This window comes from Colobus angolensis, unplaced genomic scaffold (assembly GCF_000951035.1).
Source record: "Colobus angolensis palliatus isolate OR3802 unplaced genomic scaffold, Cang.pa_1.0 Scaffold14, whole genome shotgun sequence".
Classification (NCBI taxonomy): Eukaryota; Metazoa; Chordata; class Mammalia; order Primates; family Cercopithecidae; genus Colobus; species Colobus angolensis.
The window spans coordinates 14815213-14840397 of record NW_012114488.1 but is presented as its reverse complement, the minus strand read 5'-3'; the positions used below and the strand labels follow the sequence as shown (position 1 = coordinate 14840397).

The window sequence follows — 25185 nt, the reverse complement described above, 5'->3', positions numbered from 1 at the left end:
TGGATACTCTGGTATCCCTAGAGTATCCATGTTACCTGGCTTTAGTGAAGGCATTCCTGAAAATGAAATGTGTATCTGAAATGTGCTTTCTGTTAAGATGTATCATTTATGTTTTCCTGAATTTTAAAACTGACTGGTTTAGAAAAATGAATGCATGACTTCATTTTTGCTACTTTGTTCAAATCTAGTCTAACTAAGTTTTTTTCCTGCAGTGTAAGACATGAGTTATGTTTAAAAATCAGAAACAAGAGGTTCTGATATTTGAAATGACTAAACACGAAGTGGGCTCCCAAGGAAAGTTAGGGTATTCCTCCTGAAAGTCCTTCAAGACAGGGTTAATTTTTACGTGTTTGGGATGGTTTGAATGCATCTGAAATAGATTAAAACTGAAAATATCTGTGCATCACATATAGTAGGAAAGTATTATTTGGTGAAAGGTTTTTCAATTACATGCATGTGTATATTTTATGTGTTTATACCTCTTGATGTAAAATGTATCTCTTTCCATGGGTAGCAGACAAGTAAGTATGAAATCTACTGGTCTAGATCAGTGCTCTCCAAAATTTTGGTGGAGAATCCCTATTAGTAAAAATAAAGAATTGATTATGAGTACCAATATTGATTCAATGGAAATACTGCTCCTATTTTATATACATTTAAACATATGGAAAACAAAAGATAGAAAAACAAAAAAAAATTCAAAAGAAGATACAAAAAGTAAATCAAACACGGAAATTTTAGTTTTCTTTCTGTACGCCAATGAATCATAGTCTGGAGTCCACTTCTTTTAGTGTACCTCCCAATTCAATTAGAATGCTGTGACTCCAATTTCAGACTATATATTTGTTTAATATTACACTTGATTATAGTCCACAAGCACATAAATGAGTTTTACTCATTACTCATCTGCAGCCTATTTAGAATACAGAATTTTCTGGAAAGGACTTAGAAGTTATACTAACAACCCAGTTAAAGCAGCCTACCAATGCTATCAGTAAGAAGAGAAAAATAATACAGAATGGTAGCCTCAGTAATGCAGCTATTTATCCTCCTTCATATACCTCTTTCTAGAAAAGACTAGTTTAGAAACTCTGGTTTTGTGAAATAAATCTAATATAAGAATTTTACAAAGAACTATCAATAACTTTCCAAGCTATTTGTTTTTACAAGCACATATTTGTGGAACATTTTACTTTTCTTATAATGTTAATGCCTGATTCAAAGGAATCAATTATTCCCATATCAAAGTATTAATGTAGAAACTGTCAAAAAGAAAATAAGATTTTTACTTTTCAGCTATACGACTTCAATTAAACCTACATCGTAACTTCAGGTTTCCCGCGTGAGTCACGCGTTTCTAGAATGCATTCTGAAACTGGTGTATAGGATTGCTGGTAAGTTGGTACCAGGTACTGTGTCAGTCATTTTTATATACCATCTGATTTAATGACTTCTGAGTTCAGAATTCCCTTCATTTTAAAATGAGGAAGTCAGCTCAACATCCAGTTGAGTGGGCTGGTCATTGAATTGGCACCGTCTGATTACAGGGTCCTCACTTTGCCCAAGGTTCCTGAAGCATGAACATAACCAAGGCTACTGCTTGGAAGCTGAGCTCCCAGTACCCCTAGAGGAATATCTTTTTGACAGAGACTGCCAGATGTCTGCCTAAGTTCCTCTTTTCTCTGTTTCCTAGGCCTCTACTCAGGGTCCATTACTGAGGCTTCCTCGAAGGTATGTGTGGCCAAATGACTAAGGCCTAGTTTAAGGATCTTAGGGGTGTGTGCTATTTCTGGGCTGGGATTATATGCAAGATGCATGCCTAGTTTATAATTTCATTCCCCTCTGCCAGCTGGATCTTGGATGTGGGGACTGAGCTTGACCATGGAGATATGGACGAGGCCCAGTGGGATAATAAAGGTGAAAGATACAAATAGCCCTCAGAAGGCAACCACCATCCACCTGAAATGCCCACCCCAGGCAAGAATTACGCTGCAGTTGTGTGTGAGCCACTAATTACATGGTTGGCTTTACTGTTACTAAAGAAAGAGCTGTCACAGGTAGCAGCTTGGGGAGGGGTTAGGAATGATGCCGAAGAAGTAAATAAGATTACTTCTTTGAAGGCTGTTCTTATTCCTCCTTCCTTGTGTTTTTCCACTGCCTTTCATACAGTGCTTCCCTCTATAAATATGTAATTCCAAGACTGGTGATGTCTAGTAATGGTTCAAAAAGCAGAAAATATAAGAAATATTATTTTTTCCAAACACTTGAGTAGAATCAGTGATAGAATATGTGAGATCACCTGGAGGGCATTCAGACTTTACTGGAAATAAATAATACAATTACTTGGTTTGGGTATTAGATATTTATGTTCATCTTGACATTAGAATATGAAACCACTCCTCCTCTTGCTAACTTGGTATGCATTTAAAACATTAAATTCTCTCAGTCTCCTGCTTTGGAGCCAAACAGTATAAACCCTCATAAATATGTAAATCAACCCTTCTGAGCACATTATTAATTATTTCAAAGATAGTTGGAGGTCACTAGCTCATAGAAATTTCTATGCATGAAGTCTCATTAACACAAGACATCACACAGGGAGGAAGAATAAAGTTTTATCACAGTTACCGAATATGTGTGTGTGTGTGTGTGTGTGTGTGTATGTGTGTTTGTATGTAAGTGGCCAAAGTAACATACAGTATTGAATGCAGCAACACCAGGCTCTGAATAGACGCCTGTGGGTGGTGATGATGGCGGTAGTGATGAAGGAACGGAATCTACAGCTAGAACAGTATTTTTTTTTAACCTGTCTGAACCAGGAAGAATATATTTAAAATCCAAAGGGATTTCAGCCTCAAATACACTTAAATTTTTCTTGACCCACATGGCCCTGCTTTCTTCTGGAATCAAGTTCTGACTAGTTGCAAAAATCTGTAGCTCAGGAAGATCTAGCAGGCATCTCATTTCCTGTGACACTGCAGAGATCACAGACTGTGTTGCTCAATGTGTCTCTAACGTTGCACATTGCCGAGCGGCTCTCTGGCTGCTGTAAGTCAGCTTCGTTTAGGTGATTCTCAGCAATTGACGTGTTCTGATATAGGCCATGGGGCTCGCTGATGTGGAACCCAAAACACCAAATGTGAAGCAGTTGAGGGTGTTGGATACAACTCTGACTGATGATGGAGGATATTTAACACAGGTAGTGAGCTCTGCTTTTTACAATTCATCAAACAAATACAAGACTCACTCTCACCAAAGTGCAATAAACTGATCTTGCCATCCAAACAATTCTTCCCGGTCACTAGTCCAGTTTGCTTTTTAATCTCTGATTGTAAGCTCAAAATGTATCCAATGAAAAAGATAACAAACTATTTTCACACCCAATAACACACATCCCTCAACCCAGTGAGGAAGACGGCCATGATCTAGCGTAATTAATAGAATATATATAACAAAAATAAGAATGAAAAAACCTTGAATGGAATAATTTGCACATATATTCAGAGGTTCAGGACTAGGAGTATCACTGGAATTTAGATGGTTCTGGAGAGGGACATGTGGCAAAATCTTTCAAGCACTAGTTTGAAAGTTAAAAGCAGGCAAATATGTGTATTATTTAGGGATGTATATATAGGTGGTAGTGCTATAAAGAAAAGCAGGGAATGATAATTATTAAGATCAGATGGTAGTTATATCTAGATAGGCAGAGGAGGTGGTTCTGGAGGAGGTCGCACAGAAGCTTCTGGGCTGCTGGCTCACATTGTCTGATCCAAGTGCTGGTTACAGAGGTTTTCTATAACTATGCAAATCTACAACTATACAAGTGCTATAAGCACTCTTGTGTATGCAAAGTATGGCTCATATTAAATTTAAGAATACATCAAACCATTTAAAATGATATATTTAAAGGTCAATTAGTATTTCATTGACTACTGTTAAGAATCCTCCCAGTCTCAGGAGGTGCCCACTCTGCTGATAATGCAGAATGCATACATTCAAAAATTGCGCCAGCTGCTGACGAGGCAGGGGAAAAGAATTCAGGTCATTCTACTATCTGTTTATCTATCTATCTATCTATCTATCTATCTATCTATCTATCTATCTATCTATCATCTATCATCTATCTATCATCTATCTATCTATCTATCTATCTATCATCTATCTATCTATCTATCATCTATCTATCTATCTATCTATCATCTATCTATCTATCTATCTATCATCTATCTATCTATCTATCATCTATCTATCATTCATCTATCTATCTATTATCAGTCAATCAACCCATCCATTAATCTATCCATTTATCTATCCACACATACACACCACACAAACACACACTAAAAAGAAGAAATCCTAAAGACAGCTGTTTTGAGCAACTTTTGTAGCGATCTTAAGCACTGACAGACATCTTTCCACATCTCTTTGAATAAGTAATAAATTTATACTTAAAAATTGTGTTTGCCCTCATAAAACAGAGGTAGAATGTGCCTTTTAAGAGTTTTTGGCAGAAATGGGTGGAAAAAATTGTTTTTATCCTCTCTGCTATTCAGAACATTCTCATCTTATTTTTAAATGTTATCTTTAACCACTTAACAAGATGCAGAAGAAGAAGAAGGAGGAGGAAGAGGAGGAGGAGGAGGAGGAGAAGAGGAGGAGGAGGAGGAGGAGGAGGAGGAAAGAAAGTCGTTAGTTTGGAGAGTAGAAATTCAAGGAAAGTAAGAATTGAGCAAAGATCTCTTGGTGTTCCTCCCAGAGAGGAAGGGAGTGATGCTGCTGGTGCTGTTTCAAACGGACGGACAGAATTACTTCATCCGTAATCCACTAAAGACACACGCGTGCATCAAGCAAACACAAAATTCTCTTGTCTTCTCTGCAGTAGAATTCTCAGGCCAAACAGATGACCGAACAGACAGTGCCTTGTTGATCCAGCTAGAATGAGCTCTGCAACACCATCAAGTTTGTCCTACAGCTCTTTTTCTGGTCCTTGTCCATGTACCAGTCACTCCTTATAATGAAGTCACTTGATTGAGTGTTGTTCCTGTTGCAAGCAGGAAGAGGAAAGCTGAGAAGCCATTCAATAAATTTTATGTTTCATCCTCCTCTCCACCAGCGTGAGAGACTGCTGTGTGTTGACAGCCTGTTTGCTTTTTCTCCTTGGCAGAGGGGCAGACCCTGTTTCCTACCCCATCCCTTCTACTCCCTGAACACACAAACACATACGGCGTGGCTAGGCAGGGCCATGTGGCTGAGTTCTGGTACAAGGAACGTGGAAATAGTGACATGCTCCATGTGCAGGCCTGGGATCTAAACCTGACCCTCCAGTGTGGTGTGCTGCTTGCTCTTCCTCCGCCTGCTGGCCCCATGAAGAGGATCCAGCCGAGACACAGGGGCTGCTGTGGGTGACAGACCCACAGGATGGCAGGAGTTGGGGCCTGGGTCCCTGAATAATGGAGTGATCAGAGGCCCCTCGGCCAACCCACACTGGACCGTGGCATGAGGGGAAATCAACCTTGACCCTGTTCAGCCACTGCGATTCCAGTGTTGCTTTGGTTAGAGAAGTTAGACTATTACCCTGACTTTACACTACCTCATGCATCCAGATCAAAGGAAAACTGTCAAAATTGCTAAATCATTCCCAAAAATTAAACAGAAAGGAGTTTAAACTCAGAAGCTTAGGAAATCTGATTTAATTTCAATTAATTTGGAGGCAGGAGGAACTTTGAACTTGGACTGCAAGCACATCAGCAGTTCGTGTCAATGGGGATTCAATCCTGGTGCCACCGTTTTCACAGTGGCAATTATAATTACACAAGGTCCAGGAGCTAGAAAGAGAACGGGCTGTCTATTTCAGCGAGGCAGGCAAACAGGCAGATACATGGAGACTGTGTGTGGGTAGGCTCTGGGTAGTTTGTTAATATTTTAAAGCTTATAATATGGATTGCCAAATTGCTTTTTCGAAATATATGAATTTATATTCTTACCTCTTTTGAATGTGTGTCCATCATTTTATATTTTATGTTAACAATTCTTTTTTTTTTTTTTTTTAAGACAGGGTCTCAGTCACTCAGGCTGGAGTGCAATGGCATAATCATGGCTCGCTGCAGCCTCAGCCTCCCGAGCTCAAGCAATCCTCCCACCTCAGCTTCCCAAATAGCTGAGACTGCAGATGTGCCCCAACACATTGACCTAACTTTTTAATTTTTTGTAGAAAAGGGGTCTCCCTATGTTGCACCAGGCTAGCCTCAAATTCCTGGGCTTAAGTGATTCATGTAGTCCTCCCAAAGTGCTAGGATTACCGGCTTAAGCCACGGTAGTCAGCCTATGTTAGCAATTCTGTAGCAACTAATTGTGTTGAATTTTTAACATGTGTGTTGTCTATTTGCATATATCCCTTTGTAATTTATCTTTTAATATATTTCCCTAGTTTTCCAATGTGTTTTAGGAGTTATACTGACATGATTATTTATATTTAGGAGAGCAATGTTCAAAAGCCAAAAAATAGTCCTTTGTATTATATTTGATGTTTTGCTCCCTAAATAGGTGTCTGCAACCCAGGTTCCTTGACTCCCTAGGCATCAAGAATATCTCTGTATCTAAAAACGATCAGAACGATCTGTCACATACTGCGCTATGACTGACAACAACCAAGAGGCATAACGGATTCTAGTTGGTGAGCTGACGTATGAGATGGAAAGGGAATTGCATTCTAAGTTGGGTAAAAGCTGGAATTACAGGAAGAGTGACCTGGGAGCACAATAGTAAAAACAAAAAACAAAAGGCAAAAACAAAAAAACGGACGGACTTGAATGGTACTAATGGTGAGACCCATGGCATGTCACAGGGAAGGGGGGAAACTACTTCCTCAGCCCCTTAGAGCTACAGAAAAATCTGTGCTGCCAGGGCTTACAAAGGACAAGTAGTAAGTGCATTTTGCATAGTACCCATCATTCTACAGCAGCACTCTCAACAAATCCACCTAAATACATGAAGCTCCAGAAAGTTGTGTGGGTGCTACTCAGTTTTAAAAGGAGATGCAGAGGGTGCTTTGTCATTTGAAAATAATTCCGAGCATAGACTATGAGTAAAAGCCGGTAGAGCAAAAAGACAGCAGACCTTTCAGGATAATTATAAAGTTTTTACCAAAGCCCATATCTTTAGGTAAGAGTTTGTCAGAGGTTCTGGAAATAGGCTGTTTTGGCTATGTTTGTCAATCTTATTTTCAAGTTCATCAAAATGTATTGACAAATCCATGCTAGCTAGCAAGTCAAATCACTTACAGATGAACTAGACATGGGCAGAGGGAGTATTTTTGCATTTACAAATGCTACAGACTCCCATTGAAAATACCTTGTTGCTTACAGAATGCTCACCCCTGCAGTAGTTCTCAAATATTTAAACCTGAGAACTTTAACAAACCCTGATGCCTAACCTAAAAGGTTAGCATTTAATTGGTCTGAGGCATGGCCTCGGCATTGGGATCTTTAAAAACTTCCATGTGACTGAAAAGCATATATGGGGTTGAAGACCACAGCCTAGGGAGAAGCAGGGCAGTAGGGAAGCAAGAACACGGAGCTCTGGAGCCAACCGTATCTGGGTTGAACTCTCAGCTTTCCTCCTCCTAACTCTGTGATCCTGGTTGCTTAGTCATATCAAGGCTTTACTTCTTCCTCTGTAAGAATAAAAATAATAATTTCTACCGTATAGTTGTTTTAAATATGAAATAGTGCTAATAAATTAGAAATATTCTTTTCTTGGCCTTCTTCTCATAGAACTTTCAAAGGTATGTTAGTTTAACTGTTGATGCAGGCTTATCTATTCACACAGTGATTAGGAACACAGGTGCTAGAGCCATAACTCTGGCTTTGTACACCAGCATATGCAATTTAATGAACTTCTGAGGTTCCATTCCTTCATTTATAAAAGGGAGAAGAATAATAACATCCATCCCAACAGGGCTTTGTGGAGATTCAACAGATGTTTATGAGTAAGCACCAAGAATGGCACCATATTTATAGAAAGCATTCGCTAATCATTACTCAGTTTTGAATCTTAGGGAAATAGAATTTCATATCCTACCCTTAGAAAGTATAACACAATATCTGGTCAAATAATGAGTTCACACTAGAAGAGCAGGGTTTTTACCTGGATGGTATTTTAAGCCAGTTTTAATTATTCATCATCATAATTTTGTCAATGAAAAAGATTGGCTCATTGTTGCCTGGCCCTACCTTCAAGAATGTATATGTCCAAAACTGAGCTTTGAAGGTGTTTCGCTTGAGAAGTTTGAAAGAGACACAAAAAACTAGATGATGGAAACAAAAAAGAACATCTTATTACATACATCTTGATAGTAAGAGGTATTAGATAGTTATCTAGAAATGAATATATACAGACACTGTTAACAAGACATTTGGTGCATGAGACCAGTGTAATTTGGAAAATAGTTTCTTAACTCTCTCTCTCTCTATATATAAATATATTTAACAGTTCCAGAAAACTGATCTCAGGGTTTTAAAAATTAATATGCTCTTACAATGTCAGTATTCAAGTTCTATTACATGATTTCCTAGGCCAAGGAGACACTAAATAATGAATTTGGGGGAAAGTGCCATTTGTATGGGTTGGGGGCAGGGTGGAGAAGAGGTAAGGGCTATAGTTGCATTTACAGCATAGCACGGAAGAGCCAGGAACAGTGCCATGCATAGAACAGCTGCTTCTTCCCACGGGTTGAGTGGTGACCATGCTACCCCAGCGGGATGAGTCATTCTAATTTGTGGGGATCAAAGTCCTTTGGACCACACCAAGATAGAAACACACATTCAAAAAACATATTTACCAATGAATCTACCCCACTTGCAGCTTCATTCACACCCCTAAGTTCAGGAAAATCAAGGAGTGGATTGGATCTGTGGATTTCAGTACCAGAGTAATCCATCTTTTCTGATTAGATAGAAACTATCATTTAAAGGAACCGATGGCTTTAGGGATAAAATGTCCTTTCATTGCATAAATAAATCTTGCTTTAATTTTATGGGAGGAATTACAATCCAAAAATAGCCAGTAGTCCCCACGGGGGCTCAAAACAATTCGCACAGGCATTTTAAACTGGGATGGTGGAGAGATCAATGGACTGCTCTTCAGAGAAATCAGCAAGGGCCACTCCCGAGATTCTATATGCCAAAGACAACACTGGGGTCTGACTCTGGAGGTCCAGTCATTTTATACAATTAGAATTGCTGAGGAGATCAGCCAGGAACCTCCAGAGAGACATTCCACAGCATCGGGAGTGCATGATCAGCAACGTGCCCAAAGTGCCCATCCTGTTGTCAGGTGCTGTGCTGCATCTGACCACAGACAGAATCAGGCGTGGACTCTGAAGGCTTCCTGTGGCAGTCCAGCTTCCATAATTTCAACACATTCTTTGTTTCTTTACAGAATTAACTGTCATTTCTGTTTTCCATACATATTATTAATATATGTTAATTAATTAATTAATTAATTAAGACGGAGTCTTGTTCTGTTGCCCCGGCTGGAGTGCAGAAGCACAATCTCGGCTCCCTGCAGCCTCCACCTCTCGGGTTCAAGTGATTTTCCTGCCTCAGTCCCCCAAGTAGCTGGGATTACAGGCACCCGCCACCACGCCTGGCTAATTTTTGTATTTTTAGTGGAGATGGTGGCCAGGCTGGTCTCAAGCTCCTGACCTCAGGTGATTTGCCCGCTTTGACCTCCCAAAGTGCTGGGATTACAGGCGTGTGCCGCTGCGCCTGGACAATATAGATTATTTACAAGACTCATGGACATTGATAAAAGCTTTCGCCCCACCATAGAAGAAAGCGGTGCCCTGGGAGTAATATGGATTCCATCAGCTCTTGTTCCTGATCATCTGTTTTGATTTACAGTTTGATAAACTTTTGATTTCTTTCTTTCTTTCTTTCTTTTTTCTTTTTTTTTTTTGAGACAGAATCTTGCTCTGTCACCTGGGCTGGAGTGCAGTGGTATGATCGTGGCTCACTGCAGCCTCTACCACCTGGGTTCAAGTGATTTGCGTGTCTCAGCCTCCCTAGTAGCTGAGATTATAGTCATGCACCACCACACCCAGCTATTTTTTGTGTTTTTAGTAGAGACAGGGTTTCATCATATTGGCCAGGCTGGTCTCGTGCCTAGCATCAAGTGATCTGCCTGCCTCGTTCTCCCAAAGTGTTGGGATTACAGGCATGAGCCACCGTGCCCAGACTATAAGCTTTGATTTTCTATTTCTATTTTATTATCATTTTATTTTATGTGTCTTGTTCTATGCTCCATGAATCAAGGCAAAGCCAAATAAACCAAGAAGAGAGATCATCAGATAGATGGGTAATTGGCTGATTTATGCATTGAGTTATAGGAAATCCCAATCTACAACTAAAGAATGTCCAAATGCACATTTCTCTGAAAATATACACATACATGTAGACATAGACACAAACACAATATGTACATGTTTACGGGAGTACATGCTTAAATCACAACCAAAATAACAAAAGCCACTATACACTGCGTGCTTACTGTCTTCAGCATGTACCCTAAAAGTACTTCATAAGGCATTATTTTAATGTGTCCACATAAAATGATGCTATTATATTATCCCCCTTTTACCTAAGATGAAATCAAGTCACACTAAGGTGAAGAATCTTGCCCTATATTATGTATATGGCAAGATTCAGAGCCAGAATTTGAACTAGGGTTTTCTGAGGTGCCGTATATAACCCAGGATTTGTGCAAAATGGTTCACTGGTTTATGGGGGTAATATTAGGACTTACAGAGGTATTATGCAAAATATGAAAAGAACTGACCTTCACGAAGACTTAATGCATAGAATGATATGTGTACCATCTCATACCCTAGTCTACATATTGGATGATCATATGTCATGTACTGCAAAGGGGTTATCCCAAGGGAACAGGGAGTCCCACAACCATCATTGGAAAGTGGAGCCCTCTCTTGTCAGTTACCTTTCAGCAGAAGGTCATCTGTGCTTGGCTAAAAGAGTAATAAATAACTTACCTCATGTTAATTAAATTAACCCTATTAAAGCAGATAAGTGACTTAAAAATAATCCTTCAAAGAAACTATTAATTAAAGATAGAACTAATAATCCAAACATGAGGAAAATGAGAAAACGGCAACACTGACCACGTTGGTACATATGTGAACATCAATGTTTTAAAATATATTATAAATTATAAAATAGGCTCCGAGATAGAAGCTAACGGGAGTAGGGAGCCATTATATTTAGCAAGACATTTAAAAACTAAGCAAGTAATAAACAAAATGAGTGTCTTGGTTGAGCAAATATTAAAGAAAATCCAGTTTGTTCTTGACAAAATAAAATCTATGACATCTGAAAGTTTCTCTTTGTATAATACAGGGAAACATTATAATTGGATATACAGTTTTTTTAAAAGGCTGAAATAATACATGCTAAACAATCTTGTGACAAACCAAACTATATTTTCTTATGAGTGGGTACTTACGGAGATACATACTAAAACGTGGTTGAAGCTCTGAAGAAACAGGGATGGAACCGAACCGTGCCGTGTGGAAGACTGACTACAAGTTGAATGACAGTACAGTTGCTTCTAGCCTGTCTCAGCGTCTGGTTACTAGCTCATTTTTTTAAACAGCAAAATACACAAATATATAACTTTCGCACTTGTTGTTATTAGACATTAAAGAAAAGAGGTGCCAGGGAATATACATTTTCAATAGCCAGTGGTATTTTAAAAAATAAAAGAAAATTTCTATGAATATTATATTTAAGTAATCAGTGATGAGGTGGCCACATTCACAAAAAATATATAAAAGGATTCCAAAAAAACTTTGCAAAGCAACATCTTTCAATCCATTCATCCCCTGCCTCACTCCCTATTAAAACCAAGGAGTTGAAATCAGGAGTGCGTAAGATTCTGAGGATGGCATTGGCATATTGAATTTAAAAATAAAAGTCTAAAAGGTATTTAAAACACAAGTAACATATAGTAGAATCCATATAATGCATTTTAACAACACAGAGCTTGACCACTCAAAAGTATTTTCAAGGAGGTTGTTAGTTATCTCATGGCAAAGAACCACCAAAATTAAAGTTAATTTATGCCCATTCTTTACAAGTGACCCAACTTTGATAACTTTGTCTGTATCTATAAGGGGCTGTCAACAGTGTGGTATATAGAAAATATTTTTGAAAATAATATATTTAACCTGTCCCTGAAAGAAAAGGTGATGTTTCCAACATGACTGAGAACAAGAAACGCCAAAGGATCCTAAACATATGAAACGATGCTCAACTTTGTTTAAAATTAAAAAGAAAAATACAGCCAACTACATAGAATACCATTTCTCAAATAGGTAATTGGAAACAGAGCAAAAGCCTTTCAGCTCTCCTGTTGGGGAGGAAGTAGAGAGACTGATGCTGCACTTTGCAATTGACATTGCTGGTGGGTATGGAAAGTGCACCACTACTGGGAGGGGAATTTGGAAACAGTAAAATAAATACACATTTTCCCTTTGGTGCAGTAACCGCTCTTCTAGGGAGCAGATCTCAGTAATACTCTGACAACAATATGAAAATGTGGGTGCACACAAGTCTATTAGTTGTAGCAATAGTTAGAGTAAAAAAATAAAAACTTAGCATTTGCCAATAAGGAAAAAGTAAGCTATACCTACACAAAGGAATTTGATAATGCTATATATTTTTAAATGGAAGAAAATGTCTATAACAGACTAGGGAGTGATCTTTAAAATATAATACATATATACCTTAGAGCAAAAAAAGCAAGGTGAAGAAAAATGTGCATAATCTACGTTTTACTTAAGAAAGTGACACATCTATATCATTACTGATATCGTCTATAGTATGTTTACTTATTTTTAAAATAGGTGATTGTTTTTAATAAAGGTTTACCTTTGGGAGAGAAAAGGAATATTATTTACCTTTATTTATTTATTTATTTATCTATTTATTTATTTATTATTTACCTTTGGAAGAGAAAGCTAATGTAGATTAAAGGGTATATTTCTTTGAATATAGCATGTTTTGTAGCTTTTGCTTTGGAATAATGGAAATATTTCACATATTATGAAAACAAAATAAATTTAAAAGCAATGAAAGGCCAGGCACAGTGGCTCTCACGCCTGTAATCCCATCACTTTGGGAGGCTGAGGCAGGCAGATCACCTGAGGTCAGGAATTAGAGACCAGCCTGGCTAACATGGCAAAACCCCATCTCTACTAAAAATACAAAAATCAGCAGGGCATGGTGGCATGCACCTGCAGTCCCGGCTACTTGGTAGGCTGAGACAGGAGAATCACTTGAACCCGGGAGGCCAAGGTTGCCGTGAGCTGAGATCATGCCACTGCACTCCAGCCTGGGCAACAGAGCAAGACTCCATCTCAAAAAAAAAAAAAAAAAAATTAAAAATTAAAAAAAAAGCAATGAGAAATATGTATTCAATTGATGACATAATTATACTAACTTGTATGAGTTTATAGCCCTATAAGGATATACTCTAATGACAAAACAAACTGCAAAAATCTGAACACTGTTTTCAGTAATCATACTTGGGTGATGGTGTTAATATTGTAATACTGATACTATTGTGGGTGCATTCCAAAATAAGGCAAATGAGTAATTTTGTTGGTATCACTCAGTAACAGAATTTTTGCCAAAGGTGAAAGAAAAAACAGTTTTAACATTGGTGACGTGTCAATGAAAATTTGGTAACACTGGATTTGAACTGAAAATGTTAGTATAACTAATATTGCAGTTTGTACTTAAAAAACAAAACAAAACATGTCTCCTAGCTTGTTCCCCTAGGCCTAGAAACAGTAACAAACATGGTGACAACGAGCGCTCCAAGCACCAAGACTTCTAAATACTATTTCCTACTAAAGGGAGCCAGAGCTCCTGAGAAAAATGGCTGGTTACAGGTTATTGGGCGAGAATTACAAGACAGGTCTAGAGCGTCTAGATACACTACAAATCCTGACTAATGGGTACACGAAGGTTCACTGTAGTATTTTTCCTTACATTTGGATGTTTGAAATTCTCTAAAATAAAAAGATACACATTAAAAGAAAATGAGTTCAAAACGAACTGATAATTAAAAAGATAGAGTATGAAGAGAAGACTTGAAAATGTGTGTTTAGAAATGTTTCCATTGTTTGTGGCTTTGTGAAGGAAGAAAGCTAACCAAAACAAAATTGTCACATTAAAAGCATTACAGAGTTTTCCAATCTGTAAATAATTACTTCATTAGATTTTGAATGCTTTTGTTAAAAATAAAGGCACAATAACTTTCAATAGGTTTTCCTTAATATGTTAACATATATTATGCAAATCTTAATTTTAAAAATTCTTGCATTGGTAGATATGCTTAAAAATGAGTATCATAATTTACAAAGTCAACAAAGCAATTAATTTATTCCATTTGCATCTTTTTATCATTTCGAGGTATGTTTTTTAGCTATAATTGACATCAAAACTAAGTCCTGAAATAAATTGAACTTAAAACTTCACCACTGAGTCAAGGTATCCCATAGTTTCAAATTAAGTTTTGAAGAATTAATGAAACATATTTAATCACACACAGTCATTTATACATAGAGAGAGATAGGAACTTTTACTTTACTTCAGGTACACAAATTACCTCAAACTAGATCAATGACCTAAATATTAGAGGTAAGCCATTGGCAGAAAATATGGAAGCAAATCGACATGATCTTAGATATGGCAGTGAAGTCTTATGTTTGACGCCAAAAACATTAGCAACAACAAAAACAGATAAATTACATCTCATCAAAACTAGAAATTTTTGTTCATCAAAGGAGGTTATGAAGAAAGTGAAAAGACAACCTACAGAATGGGAGAAATACGTGCATATCCTGTATCTGATAAGGATCCAGTATCCAGAATATATAAAGAACTCTTACAACTCAACAACAAAAACATAACTCAATTTCAAAATGAGCAAAGAAAGGACTCGAACAGACATTCCCATAAAGAAGATATATGAATAGTAAACAACCACATGATAAGACAATCAACATCACAGTCATGAGAGAAATGAAAATCAAATCCACAATAAGACACCACTTTACCCTTACTAGGATGACTAGTTAGAAACAGTAACAAGTGATGGCAAGGATGTGGAGAAATAGAAACCTGTGACATCGCTACTCTGCTGGTGGCAATATAAAATGGTATGGCAGTTGTGGAACACAGTGACCAGTTCTTCTAAAGGTTAAACTTCGAATTCTGCTTCTTGGTATACATCCAAGATAAACGAAAGCAAATGTGCATACAGAAACTTATATATGTTTATTCATAATAGCCAAAAAGACGGAAACAACACAAATGCCCATCAGCAGATGAATGGACGCAAAAATTGCGGAGTATCCACACGGTGGAATATTATTCAGCCATAAAGAGGAAAGAAATACTCATACATTTTACAACTTGAATAAACCTCAAACATGTTATGCTAAGTGAAATAAGGCAGACATGAAAGGTCACCTATTGTATGATTTCTTTTATAGGAAATATCTACAACAGGCAAATCCATGGAGAAAGAGATTGGTGGTGGCCGGGGCTGGGGCAGGGGGTCAAGGGCAGTGATTACTTGGGTAGGAGGTGTTCAAAGACTTTTGAAGCTGGATAGAGGTAGTAGCTGTGCAACATTGTGAATGCACTAAATGCCACTGAACTGTACACTTCAAAATGGTGAATTGGTGACATGAATTTCACTTTGATTAAAATGTATATATGTAATAATGGTATAGTACAAGTAAAGGGTTCTTTGTAATGTTAAAAGATAAAATATTAAGCAGTTCAGGTTGGTCTCATTCTTCTTTCTTTTTCATATATGTTATTTTATATATATTGGGTATGTGTTCAACATTTTGAGTGACAGAGGCATACAATTTTAAAATTTGGTAAGACTGCTCTAGCTCTAGGGTAACAAATCTAGAACATGGAGAATGACTCTAAATCACAGAAAAACTTAGTATACCCTGGCTGAATAATATTGATAAACTTAGTCTCAATGCCTTTATGCAAATTATGCATTTTCCAGTTCAACACAGTTCCTTCATTCCCCAGAACTTTTATCTTTTGTGATCCAAACATTAATGTTTCATATCCAGCAATGATCAAATTTAAATTTTCAACTCTTCTGCTAGGGTTTACATGTATCTAAGTCAGTTTTAAATCAACGGCTCTTCTTCTGTTCTTCATCAGTATTAGAAATGGAGAGAAAACGTGCTAGACTTACCCACACAAGGCAGGGAGTAGCCAAGTTGAGGGTCATGAACAAACTGCCGATCATTGAGTCTTGTCACACAGTATAAGTGGAAACAGTCTAAGCAAATCACGTGGCGGGAGTTGCACTGGAAAACCAGGACGGGGCTCCTGCAGAGAGAAAGGAAGATGTTTCCTCTGGTACCTGTCAGTGTGGAAAGGCAGCATGTGGTTTAGACCAATTTCTGTAATCCTGGAGGGTTGTGTAGAGCGTGCTCTGTGCAAAGAATGGAGCTGCTAAGCATTAAGTTCATGTATAACAACACTACAGCTTAAAAATTGGAGGCACTCCATGAACTACACAGAACATTGATTCTCCTAATTTTATATTTTTTTATGTTAACACGTTTATCAATATTTTGATTAAACCTGAGCTAAAATATAATCTCTTTCTGGGAAGTCTTCCCTAACTCAGAATTCCCAATTAACCTATCAAATCATCCCATCTGTTTGCATATATTTCTATTGATCCATGATTACATCATAATATTCATATCTTTTCCTTTCTCATAGACTGTGATCTCCTTGAAAGTAGGTCCTGTGTTTATTTTGATATTCCCATAGTATCAGGCATTGTAATATTTCAAATGAATGTTTTAAAAATTGAAATCTTTAAAACATTTTAAAGATTTTTTTTCTACAAAGTATTTTAACGGAATCCAAGAATTTAGGACATATATAGTGATTTATTAGTAATCCCATAACCATAATTAGAGAAAATTCAACAGTAAAATAACAGATTTTCAAAATTCTGCTATCCCACTTATTTTAAAGCAATATATAATACAAAACAAAGAAAATAAAATTCCTTGGTAACTTAATTATAACTATATTATAATAATAGGACCTGAATTTCTCCACAATCAATAGAAAAATTACTATTGCATTAAAGTAAAAATGTTGAACATTTTCTCACATTTTACTGGCAAATAAAAAAGTAGAATTTAGGGATAAAAGGTTATCAACAGGGATTCTTCTACTGCAAGATTTTGTCCATTGTGTCATCTCGAAACCATCCAAATATTCAGTTTCTCAAAGTATGGTTATGGGATTACTAATAAATCAATATATGCAAGTCCTAAATTTTTTTTATTCCTTCAAAATACTTCGTAGAAAAAAATCTTAAAAACCATGTATTTTTACTGGAAAATGAACCCCACAAGTTTATGTCAAACAGGAGACAAGCTCAATATATGAATTTGAAACCAGCCCCAAGGTGATTTTAATAGCGAGAAAGTTATTGGAGTCTATTTAGATAAGCCTATAATATAAAAGACAATTTCTTTCTTTTTTTTTTTTTTGAGACAGAGTGTCGCTCTGTCACCCAGGCTGGAGTGCAGGGGCCAGATCTCAGCTCGCTGCAAGCTCTGCCTCCCGGGTTTACGCCATTCTCCTGCCTCAGCCTCCCGAGTAGCTGGGACTACAAGCGCCCGCCACCTCGCCCGGCTAGTTTTTTGTATTTTTTAGTAGAGACGGAGTTTCACCGTGTTAGCCAGGATGGTCTTGATCTCCTGACCTCATGATCTGCCCATCTCAGCCTCCCAAAGTGCTGGGATTACAGGCTCGAGCCACCGCGCCCGGCCAAAAGATAATTTCTTAACACCTAAAAGATTTTCAAAATTCTGCTCTCACTTACTTCAAAGCAATATGTAATACAAACAAAGAAAATAAAATTCCTTGGTATTTTAATGCCACGGGTGTGTAAGTAATCTGTCGACTTAATCTGAGCAAGGGTGCACCTAAAGGTACGGCTTCTCCTTTCCCCTCTTGGAACCTATCCAAAGTCCTTCATAATCCTTTCCTATTTCTAAACAAAGAGTCACTCGCATACACATGCTGAAGCACACACATACTTTTTTCACTTTGTGACCCTGTGAAGCTGCTGTATTTTGCCTTTTTCTCTCACAGCTGTTATGTGAAAAATATTCTCTATCTTGCTTTCAGCAACATGGTAGACTAAAACCTTTATAGACCTCCCAATCTGCTACTAATGCATGGAGAAAATATTAGAACATTTATGAAAATGTGCCTGTATATAACAAAGTTAAAAAGAAAGCTTGGAAATGACCCTGTAGAGGAAACATAAAGAAAACATATAGAGCCTAAATGGTCAGCCCATGAACCCCTGCCACAGTGGCCCAGAAAGTCACGGCTGCATGGTCTGCGGCCGTCGGTGTAGCTTCTGCAGGCTTTTCCACTCCTGTTAGCAGAGTTCTCTCTCGCATGGATGGACAACAGCACACATTTACAGTTTTCTCCTTCAGTTTGAATATGATCCCAAATGACTCGTACCATCTAGACAATACACGGAACATCCATTGTCCTACTCTATTAATGACATCCTGCTGTTCGGAGATTAACAAGAAACAAGCACTACGTTGGCGGCTGTGGTGTGAAATCAACCCTGTGCAGCGACAGGAGCCATTAGGGACATTAGGGAAAGTTTAGAGGTCCAAATCTGGGGGCCTGGAAGTACACACCTTCCAATATAAACAGTCCATCTTACCCATCCCGCAGCTGGGAGTGAAGCACAGACAGCTGCAGACGCAGTAGGTCCAGAGTTCTGGTTCCCACAGAGTGAACTGTATCTTCCTAGCGACACAGGAAGAGTCCTACTGAAAACTAAGCCGCAGCTGCACCAGGCCACCTCAACCTCCTTGAACTGAGAATGTCTACCTTGAATAAAAAATAGGAGACATGAGCACCAGGTAACAGTGGGTTACCAGACAGTGAGCAGTGAAGGGACTAGGGTCTGACACATAGAGGCATGGTCAGCACTGGAAGTGAGGACAGAGACTCATGTAACTCCCTTGAAGAAACACCACTGCCCAGATGCAGGTGTGGAATGCAACGTGGGAAGCTGGAATGTCGTGTGTGTTTCTGCTTGTCCTCTTCGGAAAAGAAAGAAATGTACAAGTTACAGGGCGTCAAAAATGATAAATGAGTCATTCAGGAATTCTGATTGTCTATTACTATCTATAAACAGTCAACTTGGATATACACCTATATACAGATATAGATAAATGATAGATACAGATATCAATAGATGAACATATGTGCTGAAATGTACAGATGAAGATATAGAAAAATATACATGCTGTTTTATACACACACACACATACATAGATAATGTTATAAAGATAGTGTATATGTGCATTTCACATAGAATTATCAGTCACCTGGAATTCTTGATATAGTTATGAGCTAAGATTGCTCATCTCTTATTAAGATATTCCTTGTAGTTGTGCAAAGTTAGGTGAGGAATAAACATGACACCAATAAAAAGGTTATTAGATTAATCAGCTGAGAAAAGGAGTAAAAATCTTTTCATGGCTAGAAGGTCTACATCATTAACTTCCTAAATGCTAAATCAAAGAGGAGGGGGAAAGCTAGTGTTTACGGGCACTTACTTTGGGTTAGGTGGCTTGCTAGGAACTTCACAGACTTCCTTTCATTTCACCCTCCTAAAATAAACTGCCCTTCCTCTACTGTCCATCCTGTTCTCTCTGCACGTCCATCCCTTCCAGTTGGGAAGATCCTTGTGTAGCCTAGGATTCTTCTAGCTCCTGTACACCTAGATGCGTGCTCTTTGCCATCTATTCTCATGGTAATACTCACCTTCATATTCAAAGCCAAATCCCAAAGTTCTAGGTCCAGTTCAAGACTAAAGATCTCCAAGGAACTTTCTTTTTTTTTTTTTTTTTTTTTGAGGCGGAGTCTCGCTCCGTCCCCCAGACCGGAGTGCAGTGGCCGGATCTCAGCTCACTGCAAGCTCCACCTCCCTGGTTTGCGCCATTCTCCTGCCTCAGCCTCCCGAGTAGCTGGGACTACAGGCGCCCGCTACCGCGCCCGGCTAGTTTTTTGTATTTTTTAGTAGAGACGGGGTTTCACCGTGTTAGCCAGGATGGTCTCGATCTCCTGACCTCGTGATCCGCCCGTCTCGGCCTCCCAAAGTGCTGGGATTACAGGCTTGAGCCACCGCGCCCGGCCATCCAAGGAACTTTTTCTGGAGCCTAACACCTCACTGCTTCTTCCCTTTTTCTTTACCTTTCTTCGATACTTAATTAAAAAGTTCATCCGTAATGTACTTCAATACTCGCCTGACTTTTGTTTAAGGTGTTTCATATACTCCTATCTTAGCTATCAACATTAAATGAAAATTCATGAAGTGGTAGAGACCCTACTTGCTTAACCCTTTCATGACCCATGCCTCACCAAATACAGTGTTGAGCACCTGACAGTTTTGTAATCAAGAGTTATTGATTATTTTAGTGGACAAATGAATGGGTCACTATTTTTGTAGTTTCTCATACTTTTATAATGTCTCTGCTCTCATTCACATGTTGTTCACTAAATTTCTTATTGTACATCTACTTTGACTCAAGTAGGCACTTAGTAAATACACGTGGACTACAGCACCCAGTGAATGGATAAATACCTTACAGTTATACTTGGTTTACACAATCACAGGGCATGGTTGAGAGACACAAGATGCTCATGGAACAAGTATTACAAAGAAGTATCTGCAGTCCCCAAACTCGGGGAGCCCAAAAGTTAGGAAAAGAGAAGATTATTGAGTCAGGATGGATCCATTAGGGAACCTGAATTGAATTTAAAGAAATGGAAGGATTGATATTTGGTCACTGGAAAGAAATGTTGTTTCTAAGCAGGAAGGAATCACAGACATGCAAGTATGCTAGGAACAGAAGAGCAATCAGGTGGGCTGATCAAAACGATGTATCAGGAAAAGGGTGGGAGACAAGATGAAAAGGGTTGAGGACAGAGCTGATTCCGGCCAGGGATCGGGGCTGACTCTAGGAGACACACCTAGCATAAGGCCTCTAGACTGGGATTCACTGAAGGTTTCTGCTATGGTCTGAATGTTCATGCCCCTCAAAATTCATATGTTAAAATCCTTATCTCCAAAGTGATGGTATTAGAACATGGGGTCTTTAGAAAGTGAATGTTGTGAGAGAAGAGCCCTCATGAATAAAATTAGTGCCCTGTTAAAGAGAACCTGGAAAGCTCCCACACACGTTGCACCATGTGAGGACACAGTGAGAAGCTACCAACTATGAACCAGGAAGGGGCGCTCTCACCAGACACTGGATCTGCCAGTGGTTTGATCTAGGAATTCCCAGCCTCCGGAATGGTGAGAAATGAATTCCTGTTGTTTATAAGCCACCCGTTTATGGGATTTTGTTATAGCAGCCAGAATGGACTAAGAGAGTTTTCAAACATGGGAGGGGAATGATGTTTCAGTAAGTTTAGCTCTGACAAACGTATGGAGGGAATGAAGCTGGAAGTAGTGAGAACTACTTGAGGTCATTTTGGTAATTTAGACATGAGTTACTAAGAACTGGACTATGATGTGCAAGTGGCTCTGGGAGTGGAAATGAGAAGAAGAATGGGTGACATTTCAGAGCAGGACCCACCAGGACTTATCCTCTCACGGGTCTTTTGTTCCTCCTGACATTCCTGTGTGCCCTTTGCTCTAATTATCTACATATAAATGTTAATTGATCAATCCAGAGATGATTTTACCCCAATGGGCCAGGTTAAAGAGCAGTAAATTAAAGGTTAAGTAAAGTTCTCAATCATATATAGAAAGACTTATAAATGCTTTCCTTGACATTGCCAAACAGTTATTTGTAACCAATGATTTCTCTGTTTTGATAAAAAGTGACCCTTTTTTGCAGAATATTTAAGCATAATTCAAGGAGTTTTAGTTACAAATAATGTGGCAAGTCATTCACATACATTAAAAAAGTAGAATATGGTTACACAGTGTTCCAAATATTTAAATTCTTATAAAGTTAGTATTCTAGCATCTACAAAAATAGCATGTGAGCTTTTATGTTTATCTAGCAAAATGTGCAATTTCCTCTGCTGTTGTTCTCTCTCATTTGCCCTCCTTCACACACTCTGGCAAAATCTGTCTGTTTCTCTTTCTCTCCATTTGCCTGATTCTTTCCTATGTGTACATCTTCATTTATACTCATTAACAGAGAGGCTGTGGATGAAATGTGACATATATTGAAAGCAATGTGCCAGATATTTCAAGCTATGTAAAGATGAGGAAGCAAATGTAAGCTCTCAAGGACATATAAATCCAGTAGAGTGGGCAGGAGAGGGAAACAAATAATTGTAATACAGGGCAAAATATTTTAAGTGATGTTAGAGAGGTAGGATATATTGCCATGCTCACGCTCTGGGGTAAGCAGCCTTCAAGATGTTCTCCAGTGAGCCCCACCTCCTCTGTAGTTCCTCTCCACATTGAGTGGATTGACCCACGTGCAATAGGAAAAGTGCAGAAATGACCATGTGTGACTTCCAACAGTAGGTCAGAAAAGACACCGCAGCCTCTGTCTGTGCTCTTACAGATCACGTGCTCTGAGGAAAGTGAGCAGCCATGTTGGGAGGACACTCAAGCAGTACTATGGTGAAGTCCATGTAGGAAGAAACTGGGGCCTCCTAACAACAGCTGGTATCTACTTGGCAGCCAGTTGGCCCCCTAGGATGACTGAAGCCCTGGCTGACATTTTGACTATAACTGCATGAGATACCCTGAGCAAGAACTATCCAGCTAACCTGCTCCCAAATTCCTGACCTGCTGAAACTGTGAAAGGCAACGTTTATTATTTTCTTCAGCCACTGAGTTATGGGGTACTTTGTGATTCAGCAATATCTAACTAACTCAGGTTCAGAGGAGGAACAGGTCATATATAGGTTGAAGACCAGAAAAGAATTCATGAATATAGTGGCATTTGAAAAAAGAGTCAGGATTCCAGTGCATAAAGATGCAGAAAACACCTGAGGTCAAGAGAAAAGAATGGAGTTGTGAAAACACAGAGCAGAGAAAGAGAATGCTGAGTTATCTGGAGTGGCTGGTTTCTTCATTCTCCCCAGTGAAAAGGAAAGTTATTACATACGTATGAAGAGCAGCAGTATCTGAAATGCAATGAAAACCAGCACAAGTTAAAATAAAAATATTATGTGCAAAATCCTTGAGGAAATAAAAACAAAATTCCCTCACTTGAGGGAGAAAGTCCTGCAATTTAGCTAACACTTGACCCTTGAAAATTCACACATTGTTTCCACTGTTCTTAGTTTGTGCAATAGTAACAAGGAAGTTATGCCCCAGTTAGCAATCTTTCAAAGCTTTCTGAAAACTCCGCACATGGAGAACTATGACTCCTGGGCATTTAACACAGAATTTGATTAGATAAAAGTAATTAAAAGAGGAAAGCTACACCATTAAAAAACATGAATTTATCTTCCTAACGACTGCCACTTTAAGCCCCTTTTAGTTAGAGATGGCTTACAAACAATAAAGAAACAAATGACTGAAATCTCAGAGACCAAATGCATTTTAATTTCATCTATATTTGGCAAAATTACATACTAACTGCCAAAGTGCACTACTAACAAAGAAGTAACCAGCACAGTGCCTGCTCACAACCATGCCAGAGAGAGCATTTCAGCCCATGTGGGTCGTAGGAGTTCATTATTTGAGTTAGCCAAGGGAGCAATCCCTCGCTGGAGAGGTGCCTGCTCCAAGATACTAATTGATAGACTCAACTTTTAGAAATTAAAATAAGCTTCAACAGTTGAATGACCTTCAAAATTCCTTCCAGCAGCCAAGTCTAAAATCCTGAAATAAGTTCATTTGTCCATTGGCCTGCTTGGAATCAGAGTGCTATTAAGGCACTGGCAGATCCTGAATCAGCTCACGAACTACCCCTTCTGGTTTTTCTTGCCTCCTCTGCTCATGTTCTCCCTGTTTCATCCAGTCCACTCTGCTGCATGGAAGAGGGTTTACTTTGGTTCTGTAAGCTTATTTGCAGAAGTCCCATATTTCAGCATATACAACGTAGCCAAGGTAAAATTCATTTATGTCTATATTTTTGAATCACTTTTATTCAACCATTCTGCCAACACAGTGGACCAGCCACTAGATGCCAGACACTGTCATGTCACATCCTATAAAAGTGAACAAGAATGTTGCATCTGTTCAGGAGGTCACAGTCTATAGAGTTGAAGACAAATAATCATTCATAGTGTGGTGGTAAGCACTACCATAAGGATGAATTTAGAGACTACTTAGCCTGTCTCTGGGGTTGGAGGAAGGGCTCCCAAGATAGCTCATGACTCAGTGCATCCAGTCTATATAATGAGAAGAGGCTGAACAAACTAAATGGCTTTTCCTGTTTATAAAGGTTTTCTAACAAAATACTACATAAAATAATATTGTAAATATGTCACAAAGGATTCTGAAAATATAAATTCTCTATCTCCTTTCCTAAAAGAGTCCCCTTTTCCTCTTAAATTCTCATCCAGTAAGTTGACATCCCGTCTGGGGTGTTAAATATTATTAAATTCAAGAGACTTTCTAACCTCAGTGTTTGTTTCCAAGTTGGACTCTGCTGCTGTCTGCCCTCCACACTCTGCGGACCCTCCTGTCAGGCACGTTCCCTTTCACTCCTGGGCAACAACTTGATTTTGTGCATCTTGTGGCATTGGCTTGTGGCTACCTAGAACTTTTTTATTCAAAAGTTCTCTATCAAATTAATTATATTCCCACTGATAGGTTAACTCATTTTATTTACTATCATGAAAGGAAATAGAAAAGTTTCAAGTAACGGCCACTTTTTCTGTTTCAGACATATTCTCTTCAATATATACCTGCTGAGGTTGAGAGCCTGCAACACAGGCGCTATAAAAATAATTGAGTAAAGAGTTAGGAGTGAAACAAAGTATGCCCGGAGGGTGGAGCAAGATGGCCGAATAGGAACAGCTCCAGTCTCCAACTCCCAGCGCGAGCGACACAGAAGACCGGTGATTTCTG

At 38.6% G+C, this 25185-nt stretch overlaps 1 protein-coding gene across 6 annotated transcripts in view; it reads right to left on the bottom strand.

Annotated features, from left to right (window-relative positions):
• The window catches only part of PARK2 (parkin RBR E3 ubiquitin protein ligase), a 1410476-nt gene that overhangs the window by 421552 nt on the left and 963739 nt on the right, over positions 1 to 25185 (bottom strand). For all 6 annotated transcript variants that reach the window (XM_011934975.1, XM_011934976.1, XM_011934980.1 and 3 more), the window contains one exon: positions 16312 to 16448. In XM_011934975.1, the coding sequence (XP_011790365.1) occupies positions 16312 to 16448 (137 nt within the window). The remainder of the gene's footprint in view (positions 1 to 16311; positions 16449 to 25185) is intronic.